Genomic DNA, 24,986 nt, shown 5'->3' with positions numbered 1-24,986 from the left:
TTTTTCGATCCGAGGCTGGTCAGCAGCTCTTTTATGAACAACTCCATAATTAGAGAAACACCAAGCAACTAATTACTTAATTGGAGCAAGGTCTTTAAAATGAAAATGATGTAATCAGAATCCTGGAAATGGACTCTGATACATGAACATGAACTCACAAACAGGCGCGCACGGCTTGTGACCTACAGTCTTCTTGACATGTAGCCATCAAGCAACCGACTCCTTCCCCTTAGTTGAGTTGTAATTGATTCTCCCTTTAACTCCGCTGGCTGCTGACAGGGTGTGCGTGTGTCTATGTGTGTTGGTGAAACAGGAAAAGGGAGGCAGAGAGAGTCCTGTTTGTGTGGTCTGCTACAAACTATATTAGTAAAGGTCATGCCCGTGTGTGTATGTGTGTGTGTGAGTGTGTCTGAGTAGTAATTAATTAGGCAAATGTCCCCTACCTCCTCCTCCTCTTCTGACCTCAGTTGTAGACTAATAACCTTGGTGCTGTGTAATACATTACTCTCCTTTATTCTGCCTTATTGGATGGAATCATGCAAAATAACAAAACAAAAGTGACATTATCATTTGCATGTAAATCCAAAACTCCTGACTGTAAATGATTTTCCTGCATTGTCTGATTTACAGGAATGAGATGCATGAATGGTCGTGTCACTGTAATGTCCAGTCAGTCTTGATATGTTTGAAATCTGTCAGCAGTATTAGCATGTAAGTGAGGGGTTTATCAGTCATGCACCATGGTCCTATGTGTGTTAATATGCATAGGCATTAATGGTGCACTGTTCGCTGTGGTGACCCTTCCCCTTCCACATTCTTCAGCTGTCAACCTATCCCACGCTCACTTCAACCAACTCCACTAATTTCTCCAAAAGTACTCCTCTGTCTACAGTCAGATCACTGGATGTGTTCACATGGCAGAAGCAGAGCTCGTCACGAAATGAGTTTTAGGAGCAGGAATATCCCAGAAAACATACCAACACGGTCTTTTTGTACCTCTAATGACATACAATGCTGAGCAGGTTAAATTTAATTTAATTTGGACAATGTACACCTCAGGACTTGTTCAAGGAATTGTGACAATGCTCTAAACCTAGCTCTGGCATGTACATGACTGTTTATACTTAACAAACACAAATTTAAATCAAGAAACCCAAGGTGCTCCAACATGAAAAAACAGTTAATTGATACAAAACCTGCTTAGCCACTCACTTCTTCCCATCTGCTCAGAACACAAGTTAAATTTTGCGATGGAAGTACAAAAAGATGCCCACTTTAGCCCTATTCTCAAAGGACTAGCATTGAGTGAGTTAAAAGTTACTTCTCCACAACAGGCTTTTATGTGGCACATCCACACAGGATAAGCAAAGTCTGTGTTTTACTTGAATTTACTGACATTGTTATCACCGGCCGTAATGTTACTGTTAATAGGCTGCCACATAATAACTGCTGAGCCTGTTAAAAGACAGCAAATACATGCTGTGCAGTGACATGGGCCTCCAGAATCTGCACCTAAAATTCTGTCCAAACTTTTATTTACAATTGCCAATGCAGCCTTCAGAAGAAAGGTGCAGAGAAAATAACAAAAAGAAAAAAAACACAACAAATCACAGAGAGCCCACTCACATGGGACTAATATTATCAAAAGAAATCAGAGTTTGGCAGAGAAATGTTAAGTAATTTGTGGTGGAGTTTGTTGCTTTACAAATTATGGACATGGCAGATTTGCACAGTATTAAGATCAATGATGACCTCTGCGTTTATTACAAATTACTGGAGGTCCACAGGCAAAGCTAGTCCTGTATAATTAGAATAAATTAAATGCATGCAAAAATACAGTTGTGAATCTGCATTCAATGAGACCATCGTATCACACAGTTTTATCACAAATACAGTACAATATGTCATATGCAAATTTTAACATGATCCTAGCAAGTAACTATATTTTGCAACTTTATACTCTCTTGCTTTGTTTGCTCACCTCAAAACACACACACAGACACACACACACCTGCGACTCCCATGCAGTTTCATTACAGGCATTGCAACAGCACAGTCGCACACACAACATTAAAAAAAAAAGAGATCTACAAGCACATATTACTGCCTCCCTAACACATACACAGCACACACACTCTTTAGTGACCTCTGATGTCTAATGACAAACCTTTGCAGGGGCGACCACATGGCCAAAGCCACCCAGGATGCCAGCACTTTGACCTGCAGCAGTCTGCGGGTGTGTCTAATCACAGCAGTCTGACCACCCTGTTCGACTACACTACACTACACTACACTACACTGCTGCTGTGTGTGATCATGTCCAGACATACATGTGTGTGGAAGCCACTTTCACATACTGGGAATGTTTTCAGTTAGAGCCTTCAAATCTAATTCTAATATTTTGGCCGAAATGGTGTCATTGATTAATTAGTTGGATAGCTGGTTTTTAAAATCAGTTTGTGCAAAATGACTACCTATTCATTACAAAAATATTTTTAAAAAACTTGATTAAATACATGTGTGCTAAATTAAGTGAAGGCACTTACAAACTAAGTTTTATTTTCAGGGTCTAAACATTCATTTAATCAAAACTGATGTTCACATTTAGTGCCTTAATTTTCAACAAATTTTCCTGATACTATCCCAAACCTAAATGGAATGGACACTAAATCTGGAAAATATATCAACCTGGTGACTGAATGAGAAGCTGCTGAATGTACATTGGTTTCACTGGCAGCAGGTTAATTGATAAGGGTGACCCAAGAAACGATTACCAATCACAGAGGGTAAAAGGGTGCTGTCAATCATTTGTCTACTTGACCTGAATGAAGACTGGATGGAAGCTTGCGTGGTCATTTTCTGTGTAATCTAGCCTATGTGCAGAGATAGCTCTGCTTCTATCGTGTCAAAGATGCCATTCCATAGATATCCTTATAGGAATTATTAAGCTATAGGCTCCATAGCTGCAGAAGTGACAGCCACAGCGGGTGGCATCAGCATCCCATTACCCCGGGACAACAAGGGGTCAAATGGGGTTAGCTGAATTCGGCATTCACCTCCACTCGTTCACGGGACCAGCAGCGCTTGGGACAGGAGGTCACCTAATCACCTTGCCGAGCTATCTCTGAGGGGAAAGAGGGGAAGCGAGAGGTAGGGGGAAAAAAATCAACTTTAAATTTGCAGTGATGAAAAATCAATAAAGCAGTAATTGCTTGGCTTATCACCATGCAATGAAACAAATTGGGAGGAGAAGGAAGGCAAGGAGAGGGCTGGCGTCCATGCTGCATGCCAGGGCTTTTTTGGCTGCAGCCTGTGGAGCTGAGCATGCAACGGGAGAGAGAGGAGAGGAGTTTGGGCTTCAGTGGGCCAAGGCAAGGAAAAAAAGGTCTCCTCGTGATAATTAAATCTTCTCACACTGATTTTCTGCCAAATTTATTTCCCTGGGGACCATAACTCTGATTCAGTGCTTACAAGCCTTGCATAACTAATCATTTCAACGTGGGGGGAACCACAAACCTGAATGAACAGGGAGGAGAGAGGAGAAAATAAAAAGAGAGATGGCTAGACTGAGTCTGTAGCACTATTCATCTCTAAATCAATCATTATTTAGGCAGCATAAAAATAAATAGAAATAAATGCGGAATGATTGCCCGTAGGACTGTGTTTGAAGAAAACCTTTAAAGTGAAGGTGTAATTGATTGTCAGTGTGCTCCATTTTCCACGTTCTATGCAGTGCTACACTGGCAGGAAAGATCCTTTAATTCCTGGAACAAATAGAAGCCAATGAAGTGTCGGTTCAATATTCCTCTGACTGTTCCTGGCATGATTGTGTTGAACATAATAACACAACAAATAAGGCCATTTATCTGAAGTAACGACAGGAGATGAGGCTAACTCCACTAATCAATACCAAATCAATACAAACCAGATTTTCTTACATCAAAATCACTGAGACAGATCTTCCTTCAGCGCAGAGTGCACAAGAGCAATACAGTGCCTCCCTTGAGTCCTCCGGTGGATCATATAGCCAGTGGAAGGAACACAGCTTAAGAAAAGTATAACGGTGCACCCTGAGTGAGGATGCTGGGAACTATAATTATAGCTTGGTATAATTTAGACACTCTCCTTATTGAATCCTCATGTTTTAGGTAATGTGATGAGATCATGGACACCAGATCACTCGTGTTTACCAGCGGATGAATTTCACCGCTTGTCCTTCAAGTGATGCTGCTCGGTGAGGTAGCGTGGCACGCCACACCACGGCCCCGGTAATTAAAACATTTAAAGCAGAGCCAGCCCCCCGTGCTCCTGGGGTGTGATATGGGGGTCACGCGCCTGTAGATTCTAATTTGTGCACCATTTGTATTCATGACAGGCACGTGCTAAATATTTAACAGCAGCCTGGCAGGAGTTTTGTATTGTTAGGCTTTCCAGGTCAAATAATTTGATTTCAAGGCAGATTACATTAAGCGTCAATGTCCAAGCCACCACTCTCACTTGCCTCTCATTTCCTGTCTTTTATTACAGCCGAGATAGGCAAGAACTGAAGGGATATGGCTTTGGATTATACAGGAGCTTGTTATCCGTGGATTACTTATTATTTTCAATTAGAAAAGGGACCACATCATTTATTGCGGACACACACACCCACGGAGGTATTGCATGCAAACATTTGTGTGCAGAGCTGAAATTTTAGCTGACTGACAAATTGTTTGGCCGAGCATGCAATCATATGTAACAAGAGAAATATTATTTCGAACAAATGATGGTGCATGCACCTTCAACCTTAATGATATTTCACATCTATTGATTGCCCTTGACTTGAGATATCCCTCACTCCCTCTCTGTTTTCTATATGTTGAACAAGTAAGGCAGGAAACCAAATCCAGACATTTTCTGTTTCAGCCGAGGCCCTGTGGTGATTGACAACAGAGCTAGTTAAACGGTGATGAGGCGTTAATGGATGCTGGGTCGAGGAGGAGGAGGTGGGGGGAGCTGGGGCTGGAGGGGGGCCTGCGGTTGAATATTTAATGGTCATATAATTCCTGAACACAGACACACACACAGACAGGTACACACCCAACCCGTGACCTGTCCTACACACCACGTAATTAGGGAAACAGTCCTTTCGTTTAACTGCCAAAAGAGCAAACGGTAGGTATATATTCCCCTAATGATACGGGTTAAAGAGCTATTATACGTCTCATTAAAATATATGATCTCCCAATCTGGTGGTGGTTTGAGGTAATGGGGACAGATCAGGTTCGGGGCTAAAATACCATCTGCAGGCTATAGGCGAGTGTCCAATTCATATCTACATAATTCTGTGTGTTGGAGAACGGCTGCATAAATGAAAATAGGTTTCTCTCAGTGGCTCCTAAACGACACACAGGGCCCAGATTTCACCAGGTGACAGTGTCGAGAGAGTGCATTTAGGGTGTATGTTGGAGCAAAATGGGGCTATGAGGCATTTAACAACAATTTCTAATTCCAACTGGTTGAGAAGTTCCCCTTTTCCTTAACTCTTATGACTCTGAAGACAAGCAGAAATTGTCATAAGGTCTTAATAAAGCCAAATGAGGCACAGATTGATGACAAACTTAATTGCAACGGAGGGTTTCTCATCATATTTTAAATTCTCACCATCAATCTTTGTCATTCCCAGTTGGATTGGAGGAAACACCTTCACAGACTGCACCAGTAAACAGTTGTTCCTGTATTGCAAAACCTCTGCACAAGTGATCACACTTGAAATAAACTACAATTAACTAAATAAATTGATGAATGCATCAACAGAAAAACTAGTAGTTAATACATTTGAAACCATTTTGATAAGCAATTATCATATCAGTGTGACATTTTGATACTTTCCTATGTCACATATGATAATCAACTGACTATCTTGAGTGTGTTGAGTAAAACAAATATGAAATATGTCCAATATTTTGGACATTTTAAACACAAAACACTGAATTGGAAAATAACTGGCAGACTGATCAATAATGGAAATAAAAAGCTGCACCCCAATGTATTTTTTTCTCACATATTTTCCTAGTTAAATTACACTACCAGTAAACATTCCTGCATGGACAGAGTGGTTAAATTTCCGATTAGATACCAGTGGTCGCTGTATTTAATTACAGCGCAGCTAAATTTTGCAAAAAATAGGACAAAGCATGCACCTGAAGAAATAATACAACAGTTGAGGTAAGAAGTAAAGGACAAGATGTGCAAGTTTAGGACAGTAAGAGATTCTTAATGGCTGTAATTTGTCAGATTCAGGTTACTGTCCTGCCGTACACAAAGTGAGTCTTGTTATACTCTGCCTTCAGTAAAGTGCCAGCTGACAGTAGAGTCCACACAAACAGTCTGTGTTACACCGGCAGTCAGTCCATCTTATTATAGCTGGACTCACCACGTTAGCTAAAAGCCCCCTGGGCAAACAAACAACATCTCTCAGCTTTAATAGCCTAAACAAGGCATGCAACTAACAAAGGACTCATCCACCCCTCTCATTCTCACACCCTTTCATATCATATGTTTCCTTTTTCAACCGCTAGCATCATCTGGCTGCCCTTAACCAGAGAGCCAAACACTCCTTTTAAGTGGAGACTACTTTGTTAACTGATGACCACAGGGCCAGTTATTGATCCTCTCCTTCCTCTCTCTCAGTAAACTCTGCTGATAAAAACCCCTCTCTTCTCTCAGGGCTCCGCAGTATGCAGCCACAGTTCGCTACAATAATAGCTTGCATATCATAGCATCCACATGAATCAGATCTCGGTGGTTTCGATTAGGGCTAAACTAACTCAAATACATTGCCAGTCTAGGATGTGAATCTATTTATGAACGAGGAGTGTAGGTGGTAGTGTTCTTCACTTCTCCCCTCCATTCTCTTTAAAAGGTTTTCTCATTTCAGTTGACTTAGAGGTTCAAGTGTAAACTTTCTAGTTGTGTTGACCTCTGAGAGGCCCTGCAGGGAATAAGTAGACCCCTGGTGATCTGCTGTTTAGCAGCAGCAGTGGCCCACCTCCTCCATTTTAGTTGTGCTGGGAGGAAGGGCAGAAGAGGATAGAGCCAGCTGACTCTGCTTGTGTCTGTGTGTGTTCATGTGTATTTGTGACGGTGCCACTGGCTCCTCTTGCTACCTAGGCAAGGGCGAGTCATCAGGGCCACTTTGTCGTGTCTCTCTGATCTCACTTCATGCGTCCCTGTGCAGGGAAAAGAGTAAAACGATCATCCTCGAAGGCAGCGCCTGCACAGCATGTCTTGCCGCGCCGCTCCACTACACAATCAAGCACAACACCTTTTTTCCACACAGAATGAACAGTTGGAGTGAGGGAAGAGGGAGCTTTGAGCAAAGGGGAGAAAGAGTCAACTGATTCCAAAAAGAGGCAACAGTGCAGTGTGAACTTTGCTTAAGAAAGCTATTTGACTGGGAGCCTTGATCTGTTGCCCCAAGCAAGGCACTTAGTCACCACTTTGGCAATGCTTCCACACAGAGATGAGAGAAGAGCGAGTAAGAAAGACAGAGAGAGGAGAGCTGGAGTGAGGTGCAAATAGTTGAAGAGGACAAATGGAAGTGGGAAGAAAGAGACTATGTGAGACAGAAAGTAGGAGAAAAGAGAACGGGTAGGAATATAGAGCACTAAGACCAAGAAAAATGAATAATATTAATGTGAGAATGGTGGAGAGGCTAGGGGAAAAAATATGTAACAAAAACAAAACAGGGTGAAATAGAGAGAAGGGGGGAATCAATTTTTCCCAGAAATGGGGAACTAAAGCAAAAGTGCAAGGCTAATTAGTTTCTGATGGCTGGACTTTCATTTGGCTAAAAGGTCAACTAACTTTAAAGGTCACACTGCCGCGCATCCTCAATGGAAACGCAAAAAATTACACAAAAAACAGAAACGGGAGAGTCTAGCAATATAAAAACACCCACAGCAGAACAAATAACGGTACTACACATGCCTGTGTGTGCATGTACATAGACACACACAGTGTGTTGATAACAGCACATTTGATATTCTCATTTATATCACACTCTGGTCAGAAAGGGACCAGGGTCATTATTCTATCTGAGGACTTTTATTACTGTTAGCATATCCACTGCAAATTACTCTTGACTTTATTTGAATTTGTATCGAGATAATCTTTGTGTGCATGTGTGTGTGTCTCCATGTCCTCTACTGGCGGTGGGATATCAAGTTAAATTTACTGCTTGCAATGCTAAGCACATTTCTGCCTTTCTGCTTGCATTTTTATGTACATTACAGGTGTCTTAATAAAAACTACAGAGCGTAATCAGCATCTCTGGGTTCATGTTCTGCAAAGTATATATGAGCTGTGACAGTAGAATTGTCATGTGTACAAGACATTTGGTTGTTAATCGGTTAATGTAAACATATTAAATGAGTAAAATTGTGTAAATTCACTGACGCTGCAGACTGTATGGGGATTACCTGATATAAGAAACAGGAGCACATTTTCTTTTCTTGCACTCCACATCTCAATCATGGGGAAAACAGAAGTTTTGCAACAGATGTTTTACAGCCCACAATATTTTTTGGTATTTTGTGTTCCCAGTCCTCAAAGTTATTATTGATGGCTTTTTGATGATGGAGGCGAAATGTAAAACAAAGCTTACTTGAATTATTTCATTGTTTCAACTGTTGTCTTGCCAGCAACTTTAATATTGCAATATTTGTCAGATTTCATGGTTTATGCTTTGCTTTTTATTTTCTTTGTTATGAGTATCGTGAGTTCAGACTTTTAAAATTGGTTTGGCATCGGTGCCAAAGTTAACATGTTGGACAGATACTAAATCACACAAGTATCACTCACCTTCTTCTAGTTTCTTTCGGGCCTCCTCCTCTCTCTTGGCTACTTTGGCCTTCAGCACTTCATCGGTCTTAGCTGAAAAGAAAGACGGCAGAGTTAGGAGCAAAGCAAATCCCCAGAAACCTCTCATTGTGGTTCTGTTACTAAATATCTATATAATTTAAAGGATCAATTTAGGTATTAAGAAATTTCTACCTTAAATAAATATTATATGTGATTGTATAACTGGACTGACCAAAAAAAAGCAATATTTATTTACCCTTTCTTCAAACTTGATTAGATTTTTCAGTATCTCATTTTGCACAAATACATATTTTATTTGTGGAAGATAGTGTGTTTTGAAACAAATTGATACTCATTGCAGAGTATGAAGAAAATTATCAGAGGATCCATCACAGCGAATGAACAGTAAGCGCAAAAAAAATCAACAAAAATATGAATGATGCATTCTTCTCTATTCCCTTCCAGACAGAACCTTCTCTGCTTTTCCTTTATACCACTTTAAAAGTCGGCGCTTCTTCCTGAGAGGTGTTTATCGTCTTGGCGTAATGAAAAGCTTAAGAGAAAGTGAGGCAGCCGGAGTAAACACTCGTCAGGGTATTTTAAGCATGTCTCATCATGAACTGTGTTGTCTCGGCTCCCTTTTCCTCCACCTTTCCCCCTGAATAATCAAGATGTTAAGCCACATTAAAAAATATAATGCCGTGTATGGCAGGACTATCAATACTGCCTCTAAATTAATTACATTTCCGTTGCGGCGCATCATTTATTTTGCAGCGTTAGGGCCTCAGCGGAGCCATTCGCCTTTATTGCTATCTCACTTGGTTGATGAGTGAGCTATGTAAAATTGAGTCTCCAATATCATTACACTTAATGAGTTTAAACTTTGAGAAAAAAAGAGGGAGGGAAACAGAAGAAGAGAGTGAGCAGACGAGAGAGAAGGGGGAGGAAGAGAATGTGAGCGGCGCACAGTTTTGGGGAAGTTAATACAATATAAGAGTGGGTGTAAGTGTGAGTGCTTACAGCGTGTTTGTGTTAGGGCACAGCTGTGGGTGTCCAAATGTGGTTTATTGCACCGCTCAAGATGCCTGAGAATGCATGTGTGTTTTGTGCACGCTCCTCATTTTGTCTCTTTTTGTGTGTTAGAGTTTTTACTGCAAGTAAATATGTTACGTAAAAATACAACACATACATCCGTGAGTGTGTGTGTCTGTTTGTGTGTGTGTTTGGATGCAGGAGGCCATGGGTTGTGCTAGTCTCTCTGTGACTGCACTGCTGTTTTTGTTCAGTAATTGGCGTAGACAAAGAACCCGTCACACTGCTGTTACGGCTGGTTAAGTCTGGAGGTTCCGCATCTTTACTAACAATGACTCTACATGGATGACTGAACCCTCCTCTACCTCCCTCAGCTGGGGTATATGTGTGTGTGTGCGCCCATGTATGTGTATGTGTTTATGGAAGCAAGCCTCACCAAATCAACATCAGGCGATCCACGTCTCTTAGCGAACACAGCCTTAATTCAGTAAATTTGTGTCAGTACAAATGTGCCAAGAATCAAACCACGGTTTGCACCATCTTGCATCTCTTAGCAAATACAATCGCAAGTTTTCTTGTTTGTATGCACAGATGTGAATTTGTGTTTCACACACCTGTGTGTGCATGTGTGTGTTTTTTTGTGTGTGTGTGAATGAACTTCTCTGTGTTCTTCAGTTCACTCTTTGCTCGGGGCTACTGAGAGGCAGGTAGGAGACGGAGCGGTATTGGTGGTGTGATGGAGTGGAAGGCAGACAGGGAGAAAGAGGAGGGAAGAAAGGGAAAGGGAGATAGACGGATAGATGGGGGCCATGTAGGATAAAGGAAGAACTGAAACAGCAAGAGAAACAGGCAGACAAACAAGCAAAAATAAGAGAAAAAGCTTTGCCTGCGTGCACGCAAACATGTACACAAACAACAGGAGTGATTTGTCGCCTCTTTTTCTTTGCACGTTTATCCTCCACCTCTATCCCTTCATCCCTCCCCCAACAGGTTCTCTTATCCTCTTGTTCGCTTCTCTCCTTCTGTTTTGCCCTATCCCACCCCTCCCCATTTTTAATGCTTTCTCTTCCTTCTCTTGCTCATCTCTCCAGTACACTGTGCCTGGGGGCGATAGCAGCAAATCAAACTGTTTATCCATCTCTCATCAGTGCACTGCCTCACGGGGCTCCTGCCCCCTCAAAACAATGAAAGTAGGCCTGAGCGCTGAGCCAGGGATATGATTTAATTACATCAATAAGGAGCTCTGCTTTAAAAAAGATTAAATACAAAAAAATACATTAAAGCAACATACTTTGCTACACTATCATGAAAAGCCTGTTAACGTTACGGCTGTAAAAAGCATATAAAAAGAATTAACAACTCCACCCATATAGGCATGTCTGTGTGCAGAGAGCACTTATTGGAAGTATATTTCTTGGCAACTTAGAGGCTCCAGTTCATTGTAGGATAATTCTGTGATGGACTTTTATTAAAGCGGGTAATAAACGGCCGGGTGTTGGGGAGAGGAGAGGCCTTTCACTTCATTTAGACTTCGTTCTGTCTTTGCTGCAGGGGAGGAGAGAAAGAGGAGGGATGGCATGGGAAGGGGCGGAGAGCGTCAGTGAAATCGCATTGTGATTATGAGTGTAATTGCAGCTCAGGGGCCCAGGGGCCATGTAGCTCTGATGGCGCTGGAAGATGTTTTATTCGTAGCAACAGAGAGGAAGAAAGTGAGAAAGAGAGAAAGAGGGAGAGTGGGAGGTAGAGGCAGGCTGCCAGGATGGATCTTTTTATTTTTTAACAGAATCTCCTCATCTATCTCTTTTCTCCTCCCTTCTTTTTCCTCCTTTCTTCTCCTCCTCCTCCCCCAACATTTTCCTTCACTCCCCTCTTCTCCTCTCCTATTCTCTTCGTTCCTCCTCTCTTTTCTCTTCTGTCCTCCTCCCTTGGCGGGATTAGCTGGGTCTCGTTAGAGGGGAAATGTAATAATGCTCCCACCAGGTGGAATCGGGCCCGCTCCATTATCAGCCGGGAGATGGATGGGCCGTGTAGGGCCGGCGGGGGCCAAGCGCGCATGCAATTTAGATTCAATAAACTGGCAAAGCAAGACCCCCAATCTGATTTATCTCTTACACGCCGCCAATGCTTGCTGCTACGATGCTGATTCCCTATTACCGCTCAGAGAAGGACTATTCATTGGATGTAAGGCACGGCAGTCGGAAAGGCTTGTCAGGCCCCCGGGACGGCAGCAAAACAGATACAGCAGAGGGTTAATACGTTTACACACAGATAAGCAATTAAATCTAAGGCTGAGGTGAGTTATAGAGTTATTAAGGAGGGATGGGGGGTGGGGGTAGCGGTTATTCAACGTAAGAGTGTGGTAGCTTGGGCCTTAGGCCGGGTACAGTAAGTGAGTATTAGAAGTGAGAAAGGCTATCATATTAAAGAGTTCGTGAGGTGAGAGAACAACAAAAGAAAAGCAGTCTGCCCACGTTGTTCAATAAACTCAATACAGCACTTATAAACTAGCAGGCTGAAGACAGAGTTCAGCTCAGCAGTTATCCACTTAGTCCATGTGTGTTTGTGCAAGTTTATAAGTGAGTATATGTATGCGAGCCCATGTTTTCATGTCTAAATGTAAGTGGGAATGTGTTGGCGGAATAGGCATATTATATCCACTGTATACCTGCCTGCGAGCACGCAGAGCATCACATTTGACTGTGTGTGTTTGTGCATGCGTGCCGTAGTGATGTTAGCAGTGCTGGTAGTGGTGGGTGTCATTCCGTCCAGCCGCCAATCAAAGTGAATCTGAATGTCAGCGGGAGAGGAGGCGTGATAAATCAGCCTCACACCCAACGACAAACAGAATATTAGAGGCAGCGCTGCGCCATTGGAAAAATGTCCCTTCCAATCAGCCAAGCACTTTACAGTGAAGCTCGGCAGCCAGGCCTCCAACCAGCACTGAATACCAGAGAGACAGCTAAGACAATAAATAAATAAATAAGAGACAGACAGGTTGGGAGACAGGCAGACAGATAGACGGACAAACATGTTGACACACTGACAAATCACAGCCCAGACAGGCAGAAAGATGGGACAAAGAAACATAAGAAAACAATAGGGCCTTTGGATGGACAGGTAGATACGTTAACTGGCATATAACAGACATGACTGCAAAGAAAGCTGCAAAGACCAACCAAAAACTGCTGGACGGACAGATAGACAGACAGACAGACGGAAAACTGCTGGGAAGAAGAAAATAATGTTACACCTACAAGAACACAATGCATAAGTACCACAGTCAGTTCTGTAAAAGAATTAAATATAATAAGGCAGATCAGGCCCCAAAATAAACCACTTAGCATTTAATCATTAATTAATTTGCTGATAGCTGAGGCTTGTTGCAAAGTTTGAACACCATCTGATGCCATCAACATACATTACGGAAGATTTTGCTGGTTCTGCATGACATTAAGAACACCGGATTCCTTGAGGAAGGCCTGGTACTGCTTCAGTTAATAACAAAAAAAGAGTGTTTCAAACATGAGGCGTACGATATTGTCACACAAGTAGACTTTTTCCAGGTTGCTAATGTTTATCATTCAACACATGTAATGTTCAGCTTTACTAGGGACAAAACATTCCTAAACTTTTCTAAATGTCAGAGAAAATTCACAAACATTCACAAAATATTGAGACTAAGGTTCTAATGTAGGACGAAAGTGAAACATTTGATCCATGAGACCTCAGGGAGCAATGGGATAGTGCACAAGAAAACTACAGCAGGTGTGGAGGTTAAATGCATCACGGGCAGAAACAATGCCCCAGGCGACCACTAGGTGGCACAGTACACAGACAACAGAAGCAGGAGGCTTTGGCCAGGCCTCGCTTTTTATACGTATATGTGCGTTTACATGCAGGTGCCTGTGGTTTGTACAGAATTCTCTATCAAAACCAGCTCAGTAGGACCTTGTAGCTGTAAACTGTAATTTGGCATGGGACATCCTGATTGGACAAGCAGACATGAAGAGATGCAGCATGAAGAAATGTAAATATTTAGGATGCATAAACCCATGCAAGGGAAAGCCTACATTACAGCAGCAGTTAGTTTATGACACTGTGCAACTTGTGTTGGACCTGAAGAAAGTCTCCTGACAAGGAAAAAATACATCTGAAAATGTAATCAGTTCACTTAAGGACTGTGTGAATCTCAGCTACAGCCATGTGGTTGCTATATGCGGGGAACTTTTTTCTTGCAAAACGCACGAGTGCTACACTTGAATGATCCTAATCACAGGCTTCCCTTTGCTTCTGTCATCAAGCTGAATTAATGACACCCATGAAATATTCACAAACTAAACAATTAGAGAGAGATATCTTACAAAATCAATCAATTATTCATTTGCAATTGTCTGAAAAGCTTTCTTTTTTGTTTCACTGCTATATTGTGATGCTGGGGGTGCATCAATTAGGTCTTCTACTGCTGCGGTGTAATGGATGCTTCACTAAAGAATGATTCATCTAAATGAAGAAGCCAGACGCGAGTTGCCAATACTGAATGCTGCCACTGTGACAGACTGACATGCTGATCTTTACACTATGTTATACATGAAAGGACACTGTGGATCATGAACGTAAGGAATTACACTTTCACTACTTTCTATACACTATGGTGCTGTTCTTATGCAACATTTGTTCTGTTCATTTTTTAAAAACAGGCTCCTAACTTCAGACACCTGGGCTCCATGTTTGTGTTTTCCTTTTAGTGATCATGCTGAGATTACATCTGTCAAACTCAAAGAAGAGAGGAATTAAGAAGAGATTTATCTAAAGAAAAAAAACTCTGCAGAGTTTATTTCTCTGCATACTGAAAGCAAAAACTCATACAATTCAAATTTATATTGTGTATCTAGCAGATCTTTACACTCAAAGGCCAGCATCCAGTAGACTGGATGTAAACACCTTCCTTTCTGTGTGTCCATTTCTGTAACTAAAAAAAAGCTAGCTGAAGCTTCTTTCTGCAATTCCAAGTGATTTTGCTTGACTGAAATTCAACCAAATATGTCATTATTGCTGCTGTCACATCGTAACTTTTTATCTAATTTAAACGATAGAATCTGCAATGATTACTTGTGTAACTGAAACAATAATTTTTGCAATTTATTTATGTTGCGATTCATTTTTTGAGTAAAAATGCCCCCAAAAAAATGCTGTTTCACACCCTCAGATTCTTTACCTTTCTCCGTATTACATGACGATGATGAGGCAGATTGTTGGGTTTTGAACTGTTGCTTGGTCAAAAGATAGCTATTTTAAACTGTCACTTTGAGCTCTGGGAACAGCATTTGTCACTACTTTGTAAGACTTTATAGATAAAATGTCTACTTACCTACCTAAAAAAGTATTCTGCAGAGGTATTGTTTTACATGGCTACATGAAACAACTAAGTGACGATATACTTCTCGGCCAGCCTGTACTTGACTGAGAGGAGGCAACTCAATATCTCTCCAGTGTAAAATTACCCTGTGGCACACTTTCTAACTCTAAATTACATATTCAAAATCAGTTAAAAAACAAATAAAGAGGCCCAGCACAAATACTACACTCCCAGCCTAACTGCCCCACAATGCATTTGGCTCTAGACAGCACAATGGGGGGTTTAGGGTCTTATTTCTTTTAGGCAAAACCTTGCAAAGGAGGTCTGGGGTTGCGAGCAGATTTCATGTGGGAAAGCAAGTAAATAACGAGCTGAGCACTGGGGTCTTCCTGATGCATGTGGGTGGCTCGGACACAGCACCCCAATTTGGCCTTCAGACCCAAGGGCAAAAACGTACCCCGTGATTCTGCACCCACACCCGTGTACTCGCAGAGATGCAGGCGCTGGACCCTGGGCCAGAGAGGAGAACTGCTGAAAACCTGGGGAGGAGCAGAGGCCTCCAGCGGTCAGTGAGATCAGAAAGGGAGAGTACTCTGAGGACCATGCACTGCCATGGGCTGTGCACACACATGCTCACATAAACACACCTGAGGAACACACACAGATGTCCACATTCTCACATAAGATCATCACACACAAACACACAAGCCCGAGGAGAAAAAAGCTAACAACAAAGCCACCTTAATGTAGTTACCAGGTCAAACAAAGTTCAACCTTGAAGCCACACTGTGGAAATATCATATGTAAATTGTAAATACTTTTGGAGTTCAGGGCTTCTAATGTATATTAAAAGATTCTATTCAACGCGTGTCTGTTATAGCTGTAAAATCATTTATTTCATTGGTTTGGTGGAAGGGTGGGTGTGTCCTTTTAGATAAATATAAAAGTTTGGTAATGAGAACTTTGCTAAGATCAGTGAGTAAGTGTATAACAGAGGTCTTGAGAGGGCAATCAGACCAAATCCATAATGCAGGGATCACACGGTGAAATATTAAGCATCCTGGGGCCTCTGAATGACATCTCACCCTCAACTTCAACCTTGCCATAACTCCACATGAAACTGTCTCCTAATGTCTGTCTAGTTTTTCTTTTATCTTCTTTATGTGCTTCTCTTCTACTCTTTAATCTTTTTTCTAACCTTTTACCCTTAAACACTCAACTGCTTCTTGGTATCTTTGAACAGGTTTGTACACAAGGTACTATCATCGTACTATCCTGAGATGCAACACCACGAGCACATTTCTATAAAAAATGGCAAGACTGGTAGCAACTTTGTTGTCACACAGTCAGCAAGTAGCTGAGGGCCACATAGTGTGTTTTTACATGCTGGAATAATTGAAATTTTTGTGGAGAGCCAGCTCACAATGAATTGTTGAAAAATGTCTGCAGGCTTTGTGTTAGACTGAATTTTTTTTTTTTTTAGCATTATCATAGTCTTGGTAAAAATATCAATACTGCATTGTTTGTAAAAACCAAAAGAGTGAAGAGTAGCTTTTCTCACAGTTCTGACCAAAAGGAGCAGAATGACAATGAAAGCATGAGATATGTTGCAACAAAATAGAATAAGGTCATTTATGCAACCAAGCACTGCCAGTGAATCTGGGATGTCTGACAGCTCCACTCTGTTGAGTCTGGTCTCATATTGCTCATTCGAAAATTAAATAAGTGCCAGTTGCTTTGTTTTTGACAGTTTAAGTGAACAGTTTAACCTGCAGTGTAGAACTTTTGTCTCCCCCTTCTGGCAGAAAAAAACTGTTGATGCACACTATGACGCATACAATCACCGTGAATCTCTCTCTGTTTTTATACTGCAATCCTTCCTCTGAATGTAGAATTTCTTCATCTGTGGCATCAGAAACTCTTCTTAGATGCTTCCGCTACACTCCTGGCTGCTATAACTGACTCTATGGTTGCTTCTTTTTCCAGCTCTGCATCATCATCATTGCAGGTTGACACAAAATGCATCACTATACCGTGCCAGTGCAGGAAAGTTGCCACACAACCCAGATTTAAAACTCTGGTAGGGACATTTATCTGGAGCTGATATGCTTAATCAGCACTGTGTGAACTTGTTTGGCAAAGGTTTAATGTGAGAAACATTAACTTATATGGTAAAATCATGCTGTTTGGCTTTAATAATGTATGTTTCTCCATTATAGTGCTGCAGCAGTTCCACCATATACAGAATATCTAGTGTACAGGAATTGGTTTACAGTTCAAAGTCAGATTTTAGCCAACATCACACAGATGAGTGGCACACATGATTACATTCCAGAAGTAATAATTAATAGATTATTTCACTTACTCTGACAAAGTACTGCAATAAGAATAAACAACACACACAAGTGAAAGCAAAAAAACAGGTAAAGTCACTATTACCAGTCACAGTTTTCATGGTCTCCATTACTGTAGCCATCATCAACCTGATATGCGGCTTTTTAAAGCTGTGGCAAAACCTCTAGACACAGAGAATCCAGCTTTACTGTCTGCAAAAGAGACTCTACAGACATGCAGCTGTCGGATGAATTTGTGAACATACAACAGCAACAATGAAAATTATCTAAACCATGCAATATGTGCTCTAATGTGCTCTTTGTCTAATTCTAGTGAAGTTTTAGGAAATATGTACACAGCGAAAGAATATTTCAAATGTGATAAAAGGTGAAATTTTCTGCCTAAATTAATGCAATTGAGATCTATTATTATATGCTCATGTCACATGAAATGGTGGGTACAAAAAACAGGATTAATTTGGTATTTTTTTGTGATATTCATTGCTTATTAAACATCAGTATATTTCAGTATATCTGGGCTTTATAAATGATTTATTCTGGAATGATGTGAAATTTTTAAATGATCACATTTTTCCCAGATTCAACAAAGGTGGCAAAAAAGTGCTTATTTTCCACAAAATCTGCAGAATAAGCACAGCCAAATTTTGTGCAACGCTGATTACAATGAGCGGTTTGTGCGATGCAATTTTGGTGCAAAAATATGCTGGCCTAGAGTGGGTGTGCTTGTATCTGTTCATTTATTCCAGTGTGAATGCACTTGAGCGTGCTGTTGAATGGTGGAGAATAGGCTCTGGTTCCCCTGCTGAAAGCCTGTTGGATGCCATTGTAATGGCACACCACTGAGTGTGTGTCTCATGTGTGTGTGTAGTTGTGGTGGTTTTAAAGGCGGTAGATGGGCCTAAATCTATCAGGACCCCCGCACATGAAAGGTAAACTGGAGCCGCTAATCGCAATGCTGACACAAGGAGGTTCAAAAGGGCGGCCACTTAGAAGAGAAAGGCAGGAGAGCGGGGACCCTGGCAGCGTCAATAGGGCCCAGCACAACTGACCACATTACAGGAACAAACACACACTACAGAACAGACACACAAACTTGGTGGTCTCGGCTACTCCCAGTCCACTCTTTGGTATGAACAAGAATGATGGGTTGAGTGTCTGAGAGTGTGTGTGCTCATGTGCATGTAATACTTATTAGAAAGACCGTATAATTCTGTCATTTCATATTACAAATTCTGTAGCAGTGTAGTTGGGGAAAAAGTAATATATTTTCTCTTTCAAAGGAAAAAAAAATGAATAAGTGATTGCCATCCTAAAAAGCACACTCTGAGGCACAAGGTGACTACTGCTGGTCTGACATCAAGATTCAGAAACAAAAAAATAGAGGCAAGAGAAAAGAAATAAATAAAGCAAAGCACTGCAAAATTAATACAAGTTCAGGGACATATTTGACAATTAATGTTAAAATGTCAGCTCCAAACACAGGATTAAGGGAAACCAAAAGAAGAAATGCATGAGAAAGGGGAGATGGGGGAGACAGCCTGGCTGCAGGAGGAGTAGATACACAGGAGAGAGAAAGAACGAGGGAGATTGGACAAATGATAGCCCCCCTTGAAGGTAGTGTTGTGCACTCCCTTCTCTCTTCCCTCTTTCTCATCTCTTAATGCTTATTTTCATCACTTTGCTTAAAATATTGATAATCAATTAGCACTACGTCTGTTTTGCTACAGAATCTGTGTCACGGTCTATCACTCTGTCAGAGCCAATTCGCCACTCATTCAAAGTTCATTTTTCCTTGGCGGCTCTGTGCCTTTGGAGGAGTCATTACGTGGGGAACATAGCCCGGGGTGCAATCACCTATTCTCTTTCATTACTGGGGAGATGGAGAAGGTGAGAGAGATTATTAGAACTTTGGAATGATCACAAAGCTTCACGCCGCCTGTCAGATCCCCCCTACGTGTAATTCATCTGGCCTCACTACCTCCCCCTACCCCCTTCCCTCTCCCTCATCCCTCTATCCCTCCTCCCCCAGCCTCAGCCAGGGGTTTGGCCACAGACATTATTCATGAACATCTGCAGCGTGCTGAATATTCCACAGCCTCCGCCGTGATGAAAAGGGAGCTGCCCCTTTGACTTGAAAATTAACATGCCGGCACAGAGATTATGGACGCGCCGCTTCATTCCAAGCCGAGCTGGGCCACGCTGAGACGGGCCGAGCTGACGGTTCAGGCTGGGCCGAGCAAGGCAGTAAAAAAAAAAATGGAACAGGTGAAGAATTTGCTCTTTGTAATGGTGAGGTGTCTGTTCCAATGGGTAACAGGGAAACAATCAAGTTATTAAAATTGTTATTTCATTTCAAAGAGATGAAAGCGGCTATGGCAAAGGTGCACAAATATGAACTGTCACAGACACAAACACACACTCAAATCAGAGATTCCTAGTGGAGATGCCATCGGTGGTAGACTCACAACTCTCTGCAGTCAATTCAGTCTAAAGCCTTCAACTTCAGTGGCAATTATTATCTCAGGCAGAATTTCATAAGCATGATTACTGCAATCAGGTTCTCTGATTCATGTGAGAAAGGCTAAAACATTCTTTGCCTCCAAATAAAAATAAACATTAGTCAATATTTCAAAGCATGGCTGTAACACATTACATCAACTATCTATTATTTAGCCAATTACTTTGACAATAATTTTGACTAAAAAATGTCAGAAAATAGTGGAAAATGACTACTATAAGAGGCCAAAGAGGCCAAAGTGATGCCTTTAAATGCTTTGTCCAAGAAAAAGTCTAAATTGTAAAGATTCAGAGTTCAAAATTACATTTGAGAAGCTGAAAACAGCAAATGTTATTGCTTAAAAAAAAAAAAGGACAAATAATTACTCAATAATCAAAACAGTTGTCAATTAATGCTCGGCTAATTGATTAATTAAATAAAGGCTGCAGCTTCACTTCAAAGGCCAGTGTTAAAGCTGGAGCCAAAGCTAAAATGTTCCCTCGTAAACATCTCATTGCACCGTGTCACCTCTGTGTATCTTTTCTTTCTCTCTCTCCTGGGTGTCTCTACATGAAAGATCAGCGAGAATAGAGACTCTTCCTCCCTCACACCAGGAGCACCACTGCTGGAGAGAAGCCAAGCATCCTCCCTCTCCTTCCGTCTCATGTTAATGTGTCCCTCCCTGTGTCCTGATGTGCAGGACGCAGGAAGCAGCTCCTGGTTTTAGAACTGTGAGAAATCAGAATTTATATGGACTAAATAAGCCACAACGTTCAAACCACTAAGAGGTGAAATTAACTGATCATCTGGTTACAGTGCAACTTTCTGGAGGTAAATCTTGGGTGTTGGTATTCATGTGGATGTCACTTCAACGTATTCCAAGCACCCAAACACTGCTGCAGACCAACACACAAGCTGCTCAGGAATGGCTTGAGGAACATGACGAAGAGCTCAAGGCCTCCAAATTCCCCAGGTTACATTCCGACAGAGCATCTGCGAGACGTGCTGGAACAAGCTCGATCCATTAAGGCTTCATCCTGCAACCCACAGGATCCACCAGAGGACGCCCCCAGAGGTGCTGTGTCCATGACCCGTCAGGTCAGAACTGTTTGCAGCACAAGGAAGACCTAAACAACTTCAGCCAGTTAGTTTTTAATGTGTGGCCGATCAGTATGTATAATAGAGGAAAATTCACAATTGCAGTAATCATGTGATCTGACAGATGACAGGATGAGTCCAGCTGCGTTGAAAAGACGTGTCTCAATCACTTGTTGGTTTAGCGATGGATCCAAATATGGAGATCAACCATCCAGGATAAATTTCTCAATTCCCTCATGACTGCAAAATTTGTACATGATTCCTTGACTTTCTGCCAAAAATTATGAGTGAGGGATTCCCTATGTGACAGTAAGCGGATTCAACTTGCAATAATTTAATCAGAATCTTTCCAAACAGCAGCAGCCTATCAGACATCACAGAGATATCAAAGAAGCATCTTCTTTATTATCACAAAGGATTTGTCTATAAACAGTCAAGAGTGGGTTTTCAAACATAATAAAAGACCATGAAATATGATAAAAACAAGATCAAAATGCTGTGTGTGCAATGTGACTACCTGCATTTTTTTTAATGCATATTATTTTATATCGGCTATAAACATCCCTAACTACACTCAGCAGAGTTTAAACAAGAGTAAATATAGCAAGATACACAACAAAGACCAAAAGAAGGAGAAAAGAGCAAGAATACAAGCAAACAGACATACTGTAAAGAGAGACAGAAGGAGAGAAAATACACTTTAATGCTTCTGAAAAGAGGAGCAGTTGGAGGGTTCTGACATGGGCTGGAGCGGGACTTTTTGCTGCCTCTTGCTGATTGTGAATGGCAGAGCAAGTTTACTCTGGCAGTTGGAGCCAAAATGGAGTCTGACAGCTTTGTCAGGGAGTTTGAGCAGCTCAGTGGCAGGGCAGGAATCGGGATGATTCCATCCCTTTCATCTCTAAATCGCCGGCGTACGCTCGTGAAGCCTCCATGGTAATAAAAAAAAAAAAAAAAAGGGAAAAAGAAAACCAGCCTGGCATAGTTTGGGGATGACAAGCGATTTTTCGAAACACTTGTCAAAATAGAAGAGAAATACATAAAAAGGAGCGAAGAATGAGAAAAATGGCAGACCAAAGTCTGAAAGAGTCGGACGCAGAACAAACATGTCAGGAGATGTTAGCGCTCTCTACAAAAAATATTAGTAAGCCTAGCACTCATTCCTACCTTTTCTCTCTCCACCTCCCTTATTTCTCTTTGTAAATTATTCCACAAGATATCACTGCATTACAACCCACTCAAGATCTTGCCCTCTGTGTTTCCCAACTCTATATTATTCTGATCATCTTTTCAACCTTTGAGACGCCTGTTTTTTTATAACTGACCTAAAAATATGAATACTGTCAGCAATTTTAGTCCACTCCAGGCCTATTTATTCTCTATTTCAGTTCCATAAACAGTACTCTTTACTTTTCATAGCGAGAGTCTGAGAACAGACAGCTGAGGAACGTAAAGACAAGTCTATAGCGAAAGGGATTGACAGAATAAAGGAAGTCTTACTAGCACTGCTTTGTACTGTTACACTCCCATAGCTTTATCCCTCTGATCCCTTCTACCTCTATCTGCTAGCCTCGTTTTTTTTCTTTTTCAATTTACAGGATTTGTTTCTGTGTGTTTGACAGTGAGGAGGATGAGGTATAAAATTAATCTTTATCCCGGTTTTGTTGTGTTTCCTCCTCCTTGACAATGCATGTCAGTAATTAGCCGGCCAGTTTGGTTCCAGGCTTTTCGATGGTGCCTCCATTTGCCAACTTTTGCCTTTTGTTCTTGCCACACAATACCGCCCACTCGCCCTTGGTGTCTCTCTCCCTCTCTCCCCTCTCTGCTCCCTGCCTCACACCCACACAGGGCGTTACACAATCTATCCAAATGTGTTTCGCTTTAAAACCCCATTACTTAGCCCCTGTTGTTTTGTTCAACACAATTAAAAGAACAGACCATTCATGAGAACTGAGAGAGCCTCGCTCTGCCCCTGTCTCCCCTCTCTCCTTCACACTCTCCTCTTCTGTGGCTCAGTGTTGGCCGAGGAGTTACTGTGAACAGGCCAGCTTAGTTCCCCTAATTCCCTGGGTTTTGTTTGCATATAGGCTTAGTTTGGTTCCATTTGAAACTACTCAATGCCATGCCTCACCCCCTGGCTGTGACCAGACCAGTGAGCAACTTTAAAGATCGGCCAGCCAAATTGAAACACACACACCAACACATGCAAGCGCACACACAGACACAAACACATAGCTGACGAGCCCAACAGGGTTAAAGGGCACTAGCATCTAAGTACTGACACACTTCAAAAGAGTGAAAAACTCCAAGGCTTCTTTCAGTAATGACAACCTAGTCAGACTTGGCATAGGGTCTGATGGTAATTTCAGGCTGTGGCCTTCTACACTGGTGTGTTAGCCCTGCAGGATGGGCTCAGTTCAAAGGAAAGGCAGGTAAATGAGGCAAATGAGAGATGAGGCTACTGGTCAGTAATGACCACAAGGTCACTGTCTGGCATGTGTCAGAAGGGGATAGAAATGCCTTCTCAAACTATTGTATGATTCAGAGAAATAGCCCTCCGGTCTTAAATAGATGTAAATCTCGTGAGGTTTGCCTGCAGAAGTGAAATAACCTCTCACTCAAAAACACATGAAGCTCCCATTTTTTGGAATTGGAACTGGCTGAAAATTTATTGAAAACTACTATAATGAATCTCTTTCAGCATTTTTTTAATAGAAATAATAAAGATTTTCTGACTTGAGTTTCCGCAAATGTGATGATATGCTTCTTTTCTTTGTGATATGCAACTTATTGCGTTTGGATTTTGGACTAATGACTGTAAAAAGAAAACAAAAAAACTATTTATAGATGTCTCCATGTTACTGTTTTCTGACACATTCATTCATTCCTTTGGGAACTTCCATGATCTCTCCATGATGTGTTGGAAAAACTCCTTCCATTTTTTTCCAGAATTTGCTTGAAGTACACAGAAAAATGTTAACATTTTCTGTGGATTTCAGAGAAACTGCACTGTGTTCCAGGAAGTTGGAAGAAAGAATAAGTTATCAGGATAACAAGCTATTCAACAACTTGATTGTGTTGACAAATTGTGGACGTGTATGATTAACACAGAACTACCTAAACAAGTTCAAAACATGCTTGCTATATAACTTGCACAGTCCATGCAGTTCTTATGTTGTTTTTAAAAAAATACAACACTTAACAGGCCAACCTCTGTATTTATGTGTCACTATTTAGTATTGGTTTGGTTTTTGTCATGGTAATCCTGCATCCACATATTCCATGAAACTAGATTGTGGAAACCTAACACAGTTAGCCCTCTTTCCAATGGCTACGGCAAATTTTCTATCTATCCATAAAGAAATGTACTTCATTGTGTTGAGTCTATATTATACAGAATTGCATACACCAAACAAATCTGCGTGGAAACAAGGCGTTAATTGATTAGTCTAGAATGTACTGCGTAGATTAATAAATAATAAAAATAATCATTAGTTGAAGCCTCTAACTATTTCACTGAATATTTTTCTGCATAGCTGTTTTTGGCGTAGTTGAGTTCAGCATTGTATTGCCTTCAATGCAGAAACTTTCAGCTAGTTTCAGGCCAAAACGTGATCTCTGTCTAGCAAATTTGCACCTGATATTTCCACAACAATGATGCAAACCTCAACGACAAAAACGTGTTACTTCCACACTGCACAAACCACAAAGGGTTTATTTTACTATGTTTAACATTTATTCAGCACTAATTAAAGCAATCAACTTAACACTAGGTCATTATGTTTCCAGTCAAAAACCTGAAACG

The 24,986-nt window shown here is 41.3% G+C and overlaps 1 protein-coding gene across 1 annotated transcript in view; it reads right to left on the bottom strand.

The window, feature by feature from the left end:
• Positions 1-24,986, bottom strand: part of rsrc1 (arginine/serine-rich coiled-coil 1) — a 119,824-nt gene that overhangs the window by 12,576 nt on the left and 82,262 nt on the right. Inside the window, exon 7 of the mRNA XM_055012417.1 lies at positions 8,845-8,916. Within this exon, the coding sequence (XP_054868392.1) occupies positions 8,845-8,916 (72 nt within the window). The remainder of the gene's footprint in view (positions 1-8,844; positions 8,917-24,986) is intronic.

The sequence above is a fragment of the Amphiprion ocellaris genome, chromosome 7 (genome assembly GCF_022539595.1).
Source record: "Amphiprion ocellaris isolate individual 3 ecotype Okinawa chromosome 7, ASM2253959v1, whole genome shotgun sequence".
Lineage (NCBI taxonomy): Eukaryota > Metazoa > Chordata > Actinopteri > Pomacentridae > Amphiprion > Amphiprion ocellaris.
Note: the sequence above shows the minus strand (reverse complement) of the source record. Positions and strands in the feature narration are given on the sequence as shown.